The sequence below is a fragment of the Meleagris gallopavo genome, chromosome 1 (assembly GCF_000146605.3).
Source record: "Meleagris gallopavo isolate NT-WF06-2002-E0010 breed Aviagen turkey brand Nicholas breeding stock chromosome 1, Turkey_5.1, whole genome shotgun sequence".
Lineage (NCBI taxonomy): Eukaryota > Metazoa > Chordata > Aves > Galliformes > Phasianidae > Meleagris > Meleagris gallopavo.
Genome location: NC_015011.2, coordinates 77,549,621 through 77,558,928, shown reverse-complemented (window position 1 = coordinate 77,558,928; position 9,308 = coordinate 77,549,621). Strand labels below are relative to the sequence as shown.

General features: G+C 44.4%; 1 protein-coding gene across 2 annotated transcripts in view; it reads left to right on the top strand.

Moving 5' to 3' along the window:
- The window catches only part of STXBP5L (syntaxin binding protein 5 like), a 181,135-nt gene extending 171,827 nt beyond the window's left edge, over nt 1-9,308 (top strand). For both annotated transcript variants that reach the window (XM_031555909.1, XM_031555905.1), the window contains 6 exons: nt 1,985-2,224; nt 3,441-3,801; nt 4,688-4,853; nt 7,241-7,352; nt 7,669-7,889; nt 8,867-9,308. In XM_031555909.1, coding sequence (XP_031411769.1) covers nt 1,985-2,224; nt 3,441-3,801; nt 4,688-4,853; nt 7,241-7,352; nt 7,669-7,889; nt 8,867-8,908 — 1,142 coding nt within the window. In that variant the 3' untranslated portion in view covers nt 8,909-9,308. The remainder of the gene's footprint in view (nt 1-1,984; nt 2,225-3,440; nt 3,802-4,687; nt 4,854-7,240; nt 7,353-7,668; nt 7,890-8,866) is intronic.

The window sequence follows — 9,308 nt, the reverse complement described above, 5'->3', positions numbered from 1 at the left end:
GTGTGTGTGTGTGTGTGTGTGTGTGTGTGTGTGTGTGTGAAACCCTGAGGATTTGTGCCTTGAAATTACTCCACTGCCCTTCTTTGCTCATCAGCTGCTGTCCTTAGGAAGGAGCTGGGCCAACCAGTCCACTGCAGAAGTGCAAAGTGCTTGGGGTTATGGGAGTCACTGATTCTCAAGGTATTAGAAGCTTTCCACATGAATAAAAATTCCCAGGTTTCTGCAGATATATTTAGCAGCACTGTGCTAGATCTAGAATCACAACAGTGCCTACATAAAGAGGGTGAAATAGGGTGAGGAGAAGGCAGCGCTTGGAAATTCAAATAGACATAAGTTTCTCTTTCATCAGAGTGGGCCTGAAGAGCCAGGGAATGCTGTCCTCTGAAGCTCCTTTTTGAAAGGCAGGCAGATGCCTCCTTGGCAGCTGTGCCAAGTATGTCTGAGCAGCATGTTAATCTGCCCCCAGCCCTGTGTGCCAACACAAGCATGTAAGGTAGTACATATAGCAATGCCTGCTGTTGCTCCTGTAATGCTTTGCTGTGGTTCTCTCTGGTGTTTCCCAGGTAGCTGCTGTGAAGAGGATAATTTCCACAGTTTACATGCAGTGATCTGGGTAGGGAATCTAATGCAGCATGTGGTCTGAGGAAGATCCACTGCCAAATGGCGGCTTCTGGTGGAGGGCAAGAAACAAGATGAGGCTTAGCCCAGTTTTAAACTGGAGTGCTTGAGAAAGCCCTTTTCTGATTTTGTTCTTAACCAAGGTAGACAGTATTCCTCTTCTTTATTTCTGCAAGTTCTAAAAAGACAGCTACCTGTGCTGAAATATGAGAATTTTGTGCCAAACAAATCTACTTCATCGTGATAGGTTCAGAAATGAGCTTTTTATTTCAGGTCCAATTCCTTCAAATACTCTCCATCTCCATAACCTCCTATTCCTCTGATGTTTGTGTTGCAGAAGAGAATGTGAGGTTTCCGGTGATCAAGACCTGACTTTGACTCTGTATTGGCAGACAGCAGCTCTGACACAAATTGCTTTGCAAAGACTATGCTGGTGGGCAGCGCTGCTCTCTTCTTCCCTTTAGCTCCCTTAGTCTCCAGGAACCTTTTAGCCTCACTGTGCTTCATAGCCTGCAACATGTTGCCACTGATACACACGGCTACCGCCAGCAGATCCCTTGCACAGTTTTGGCCTTCTTTTTTGGCGCAAGACAAAGCAAAGCAAGGATCCCTCAGCCCTACAGCAGAGTCAGGCCGTGTTTGCTGTCACTTCCTCCTTAGGAGCTCAGGGTCTCCATCAGTGTGGTTCTGTCTCCACCTTGCTGTCATCTGTTGTCTGCTAAAGTTTAGGCAGAAAGATGAACCATTGGTGCCAGTTCACCATGCAGCTGTCATCGAGGGCACAGAGCAGGTTTCCTATCTCAGTGCCTGGGAAGCCTGAGCTGAGGTGTGCCCTGAGACACCTTGGCTGCCAGGATAGTTTAGTGATGTGTGTCTTTTCCCCAGAGAGCTTGACAATATACAACAGCCGTGAACTTAGTGCTCTTGCTTCCTAGTTGTGGGAAAAGGAGCGGAGCAAAGAACATGTGTTCTGAAGTTGGAAATGGCTTCTTCCTTTGTGTCCTACAGCGATGAGATACATGGATTAATATTAAATGCATTGGTAGCAGATGGGTCTAAAATTATTTCATGCTATTTAGAACAAGTCCTTTGAGCTAAGGCTGTTGTAAACTCTAATTAGTCTATGCTAATCTTCATAATAAGCAGCTATTTCTAATGCAGATCTAACTGATGAGGTCTGACAGCATTTTCCACGCTTATTTATACACTGGCAGGAAGCTGGTACGGTGGTAGTATCACAGTGTTCTCCTAGGTTGTGAAAATGCTGTGTTTTCAGTGCCCTGCAGGGCGTTTTGTATTTGCTGCAGGCCTCTATCTATTCTCAGGTTACCAGCTTATGCCTGTTCAATTGTATTTATTTATACAGAAAACCGGGAAAACTCCTTCAGCCGTTCCCGAAGCTCCAGCGTGTCAAGTATCGACAGGGACTCCAAGGAAGCAATCACAGCCTTGTACTTCATGGAGTCCTTTGCCCGAAAGAACGACTCTGCTGTCTCCCCATGCCTCTGGGTCGGAACGGGCCTTGGTATGGTCTTAATCCTCTCTCTTAACCTGCCTGCCAGCGATGACTTACGGCAGTCAGAGCCGGTCATGGTGTCACCAAGTGGTAAGAGTGCAGCCTTCTTCATGTTTATTATTCATCTTGGGACAGTGGGGGAAAAACTGTATGATTTTATGTGGCCCTTTTGCCAGAAAGTTCTCAAGAAATGTATTAAGTAATAGTCATTCATTACATAGATATTAGAAAGAAATTCTTTACTGTGAGGGTGGTGAGACTGGAGCAGGTTGCCCAGTGAGCTTGTGGATGCCCCCTCCCTGGAAGCATTCAGGGCCAGACTGGACAAGGCTTTGAGCAACCTGGTCTAGAGGGAGATGTCCCTGCCTATAGCAGGGGGTTGGAGCTAGATGAACTTAAAGGCCCCTTCCAACCCAAACCATTCTATGATTCTATGATTAAGGGCACACGGGTAAAAAGAGATGCATGTGAGAAACCCGCAGCTTCACAAACTGAGGCATTTAGTTGTGTTAATCTTGAAGTTTGCCCTACACCTTGAGCAAAGTCACATTTATTTCTTGTGAGGACAGGGAAACTGGCAGGGATCCTTCATATTGGGAAACTGCAGTCCTGTGTGCTGCTCTGATGCTATCTTATCTGGGATTCTGTGAACAGTTTGGCTGTCTTTCCTGTCAGAAGGCTGCAGATAAGCAGGAGGGAGCTCAGGAAAGGAAACACAAATGTTGGCAGGTTGATGTACCAGGAGAGATCTTTGGCTGAGTGAGTGACAGATGGCAGAACAGAGAGGACAGAGGGCTAAGAGAGGTCAGGGCTAAAGAGACAGGATGTGCTTATTGTGTTGTGAGTAAAATAATGCCAGAAAACAGGGTGCCATAGGAGTAGTGGTAAGCCCCACACTCTTTTGTTTAGGAAAAACAGCTCTGGATGGATACCAGATTAAGGTTAGCAATCTTACTGGTTGGGGAATAAATAATCCTACTGGTAGTGATAAATTTAAAAGAAAACAAAAAAGAAGAGGGAAAATAAAAAAGCAGTCTATCCTTATGGCATTCAGTAGCATGTGCTATGTAGGTTATTTGACATCGGCTGCCTGAGACCTTTCAGTAGTGACAGCCTATGTGTCCACTTTCCTGCGTGGAAGCTCAGGAAGAACTGAGTAAGGAAGCCTTGTCACCCTGGCTAGATAAATGCATTTTCTGTATTTACAAAAGCAAAAGTCAGGTGTCACCTGTGCTGTGTATCCCCTGTGCTGACAAGCAGTTAAATTGTGGTGCCAGTGCCAGTGAGAGAAGATTGTATTTTGCAGGCACAGTTCTGACACTGAAAGGAGCCGTGCTGACCTTCGCCTGCTTGGACTGCACAGGGACATTGATACATCCACCTTACGAAGTATGGAGGGACCCACACAGTGCTGATGATGGTGAAAAAACAAGGAAAAGAAAACTTGTCATGCATTCCCCTTCCTCCTCCCAGGATATGGGTGATCATCAATTTGCAGTCATTTGTTCAGAAAAACAAGCCAAAGTCTTCTCATTGCCTTCCCAAACATGTCTTTATGTCCACAACATCACCGAAACGTCCTTTTTATTGCAAGCAGATGTGGTCACCCTCTGTAACAGCGTCTGTCTGGCGTGCTTTTGTGCCAATGGGCACATCATGACACTGAGGTACTTATCTAACTAATATCATGGCAAAACTAAGCAAAGAGGTGGCACAGTGCCATCGAGTTCCACTTGCATTTGCTGTGGTGTGCTTACATGGTTGATGCTCTGCGTTAGCTCCCCGATAGATGCATTTAGTGCACGTTTTATATACAAGTAATTGCTCTTCTGGGAGCATTGCCTTGCCTACAGCCATACCTGTTCCTTGGCTTGCCTCCGCGTGGGGAGTTAAGGCAGTGGAACAGCAAAACAAGCTCCCCCATTTCATAGCAGCTCCCCCATGATGACAGCTGATGGTTGATGACTTATAACTGGCGTAAAACTTATAATTTTTTCTCCGTTACTGTCAATCGGGTATAGAGCATTAACAATAACTCAGGCATAGAAATGGTACTTTTTATCCAGTGTGAAGGGTCCAGTCCCATTTCAGATTTTTGCACTCGGGGCACTTAGTTTCTCTTCCTTGCCGTTGCCCCATTGAGCTGACTGCACGGCATCACTGCAGTTACGCCCTTGCATCCCCACATCGCCCCTTCCCTGGTCATGCCATTTAAATCTGGGCAAGTGCCATCCTGCTGTACAGTCAGTGAGCTGAAGCTGGAGAAGCTGGAGGACAGTAGAGGAGTTGCTGGAGCCTTTGCTCACAGCGTGCAAGCAAAACTCTGCCATGTGCCCAGCAGTGACTAGAGGCAGGTCTCAATCTGCACACTGCCCAGCCACGTGGCACAAGCCATGTGTTGCAGGTATGTCCCGCATGGCAGGAGCTGCGCCTTGAGGCAAGGCAGCTGAAACTCCTCCCTGCAGAGAAGCAAAGTAGAAAGGAAGGCACCATGTGGATGGCAGATTTTTCAGCTTAGAGCTGTGACTAACTCAAGTCTCTGCTTCACTTCAGCTTGCCCAGCCTTCGCCCGCTGCTGGACATCAACTATCTGCCTGTAACAGATATGAGGATAGCACGGACCTTTTGTTTCAGTAACGAAGGGCAGGCTTTGTACCTCAGCTCTCCCACTGAGATCCAGCGCCTCACGTACAGCCAAGAGATGTGTGACAACCTTCAGGTAGGAATCGCATCCTTACTTCATGCTGTCTTTGTCTGGGAGGGCTGGAGGCCTGAGCAGCGAGCTGTGCAAGTGTGAATTGCCACCTTTGCTGCTAGATTTCTCGAAGATGCATTTTACCAGGCTATGATTTCTAGTCAAAAGTAAGAGATGATAATTTGTTATTCAATGGAAAGCCTGTGTGTTGGTGGAAAAAAAGGGTATTTTAGTTAATTTCTAGCATTTTAAGTGACCTCAAGGACATGTTCCTTCGTATTTGCCATTCTGTCAAAGCAGAGCAGAGAGAGGTCAGCTGCTCTGTTGCTGTTTGGTCCTTTTTGTGCTGCTGTCACCGTGCTCCTGTGCCCCGATGACTGGCCCATGTCTGCAGCCTGCCCTCACCTAATTGTAGTCTCTGCTGGCTCTGTATGGAACCAGATTTACACCCAAGTGGGACTCTTCACAGCCTGCTTCTATCAAAGCCTGCCCATATGAGAAACCAACTGTTGAAAGTGACAAAGGGAAAGAAGGGGAAGTTACACATTCAGAACAGCCATAGCAGTAGGTATCAGCATGTGTCCAACACATAGAAACTGCCTCCATGAAAATATGCATTCCTGCCATCATTTATTTTTCAGATTTTAACTCTAAAAATGTCTTAATACTTACAGCTTCCAGTAGATGGGTGGGAACATGAGACAAACAGGTGCTGATAGTATCAAAAAATGCACTCTGTTTTAATGTATTTTTAATTATTTACCATCATTTTCACTCCAGCATCTCCCACTGTACATTAAAATGCAGTAGCTACAGAAATGGTCTAATTAAAATAATTTATTTTGAGCAAAGCTCTTTACAGTGTTAGGTTTGCCTTTTTCTGATGAAAATGCAAATTAAAATGTCATTTACTGAAGAGGAGGAATTGTGAGAGGTTACGAGGAGAAACATGAGAAATAAAATAAAAAATAAGAAGGTGAACAAGTTCTAAGTTATATAATTAGCACTGAGCTAGGATAGAAATACAGAAGAAATAGTCTTGCCAGCACTTATTGTCCCCTAGGGAATAACGTGTGCTGAGCTGCTTGAATCACATCACAGCAGCATGTGTCTCAGGTCTGAAGGAGTGCTGGGAGGAATGAGCATCGCATACAAGCTCCTGCACATTGGAAAATAGATCATTTTGCAGGGAACTAATTTTAAAATTATCAAAAGGTTTGCTTGGTGCATCTGGGAAAGCGGATTTATAAGCAAGAGGCTGTTATAAGCTAGATTGTTAGTAGCCTTAACAGCATTGTGCAACAACAAAATGGAAACAGCCCTTGCTTCTCTGTACTGCTGAACTATGGCCACTTCTACCTTGGCTTTTATCCATAAGAGGACATAAAGGGCTTGCACAGCCATTATCCCAGTACAAAACGCAGATGACCAGGTATCACCTCCTACCCAGGAAAACAAGGCAAGCTGCATGAGAGAGGCCACTCAGGCTCAAAAGGCTGCAGTAATTTTTCTCCCTGGATCAGGTGACAGTGCAGGGGAGCAGTAAGTGTGAGTCACAGCTTTGTCATTGGCACTCAGCTTCCCAGGAGCCGAGCGCTTTGAGCAGCACAACAGCTGGATGTGCCTGCAGAGGCTCAGATGAGCAAACACAGGGCTGAGCAGCAGGGCAGCAACTCTTCTCATTGCATAGACCCACTGGCTTTAAACACTAATGGGACTGCATGCTTTCTGTATCAGTTTAGTTCTGGAGATCCAACTTTTCCTCATACTGCTGCAAATAAAGCTGAACCTGAGATTTGTTTGGCCCTAATTCAATTCACCTGCTCTGAACTGAATGACCTCTCCAGTGTCCACAGGAGTGCCTTCAGACACTGCCTGATGGCACTGCCAAAACGCACAGTAAGAATGAACTTGGAGAGGGGTGGGTTGTGGAGGGCAGTGGGTTTTTATTTAAAAGGAACAACTCTGAACTGCTAACAAGCACTGAGGTATGTTGTAAAGGGAGAACAGAATGACTGTCCTGCTAGCCTGGATAATCACTAAAACAAAATGCATAATTCATGACAGATTGTTTATTCAATTATAGTGTCATCACTGTTTCTAAGCAAAATGTAATGTCACCACTGATATTTCCATGATTTATATTGCTTAAAATGTTTTCTCTATGAACACAAGACTGGGCAGGGAAAACCAAGTCCTTTTAAAAGCGTTAGCAAATCTAGTTAGCCCCAGTATTTACCTGTCATAAAACACAACTGTTAAGTACTGATTTTGTTCTTCATACAACAGACTTTTAAAATGACTTGTCTAGATCCAGTGCATTTGGCCCTTAAGCTCATGCAAATGAAACAACCCCCCGGACCTGCTTCCATCTCAGTAATTTTTCATATGATTTTTGTCTGACTTGCTAGGACATGCTTGGGGATTTGTTTACTCCTGTGGAAACACCAGAAGCCCAAAACAGAGGCTTTCTTAAAGGACTTTTTGGAGGAAGTGGACAAGCTTTCGACAGAGAGGAGCTTTGTAAGTGATTTTTCTTTTTCTTCCAGAAATTAATACGTGTGATTGCCTGCCCTTGTCATCTAGGACACACAGAAGATTTATTTTAATGACAAAAAAAGAAAAAGAAAAAAAAAAGAGGACAGCATGAAGGAAGGGCAGACTTCTCAGTTGCCCTATCTGTGACCTGTGATTCCTACATGGCAGCAGCTTCCTTTGAGCTGGGGATATGGCTGCATTGCAGCAACAGAGAGCAAAATCTCCACATGTGCCATTGCAGTAAGGTGGCATCAAGGACCACAGCCTTTCACTCCCCTCTGTTTGTATTTCTCCTTTGCAGTTGGTGAGGCCACGGCAGGAAAAGCCTCTCGCAGTCTCGCCCAGCACATCCCTGGATCAGGTGGAATTGAAGGTGTGAGAGGAGCCGCAGGAGGAGTCATTGGGGACTTGACTCGTGCTCGTATTGCTCTTGATGAGAGAGGACAGAAACTGGGAGAGCTGGATGAAAGGACCGCAAGCATGATGGCCAGTGCAGAGGCATTTTCCAAACATGCGCATGAGGTAAGAGCCCTGGCATCGTACACTCGGAACTAAAGATCACCAAACCTGCAGCTGAGCCTTTGCTTCCCTTCAGGAAAGTCAAGTGCTGTTCTCCCCATTCACACAGTCATGTTGTTTGAGGCGTGCTCACATTAACTTGCATGCCATTTTTCCTTCCCCTGCCTCCACACGATGGAAAACCTCTAAAGAGACTTCCACTGCACAACTCTTTCTATCATGTTTCCATAATATAGATCAGGGTACTTCTCATCTCACACCTTTTTCACTAGTCCATTCTGACTAGTCTTGGTCCAGCAGATCCGTGCCATAGGGCAGAATACAGGTAGGTGGTTGTGTACATAGGAGCATTTACAGATCTTACTAGGAAGATGAGGAGGAACACCCTGGTACTGTGATACAGTTGTAAAGAATAGGGCTGGCTGGGATAGACAGCTTCTGTGCTTAGAGTCAGAAATAGAAAGCTCTTCCAGCCCTAAGCTGGGAATCAATTAATGTGTATTTTTTTTTTTTTTAATTTATGATAAAACAAGGTTAAAGAATAGTCCCCCAAGTTGCATGTTTTTCAATTAAGTGTACAGCTGGTTTAATGTGCATTACATCTCTGGGCAAGACCTTTATATTCTTGTTAGCTTTCATATGTGCAAGACAAAAATACTCAGAAGAAACTTGTCTGAAATGCAAAAAGAGTTTATTCAGAGCAAATCTACCATGCTCCACATATGAACTTCTGCAAAAACTGAAGTGGTAAAGTAGTTAAATCTCCTCAGGAGCAATCTTTTAATAACAGAAGTAACAGCTAAGTCATTACCTTTTAAAAAGCATTTAGTAATTACGAAATTAAACAAATAAATACATAAATAAAAACAAGATTTCAGTGAAATCAAGACCTAGTGACACTGTTGGCAAGAATAAATGGCAATGAAGTACTTCACTACTTCTGAAGTTTGTGACGCCCTTTTTTTCCCCCATTTCTGTAGGTGATGCTGAAATACAAGGACAAAAAATGGTACCAGTTTTAACCTTTTAAAGAATCTGCTTGTGGCTTTGTTCAGAACACTGCTGAGGGAAGCAACATTCATTCCCAAATCTATCAGTCATCGACCGGAAACAATTTTTTCTCCTAGAAGATGTTTTCCTCTTACTGTAATGGAATCATCACAGTGGGTGTCAAAGAAATTTTCCAGAACATGAGTTGGAAACTAGAGTAATGTGGGCTTTACAGCAGCAACTGGTTTATGCAGTAGCCAGTCTTTCCCAAAAGGAACTCAACCATCACTGTGGCATGTAGCTTTTTCAGAAGCTGTAGGTATGAGAACTGTGGGGAGCGTGTCTGGTTAAAAATACTCTGTACAAACTCGAATGTTAATGCACTTAGAAAACTTTGCATGGATAATTGACATAACTTAAAAAAAAAAAAAA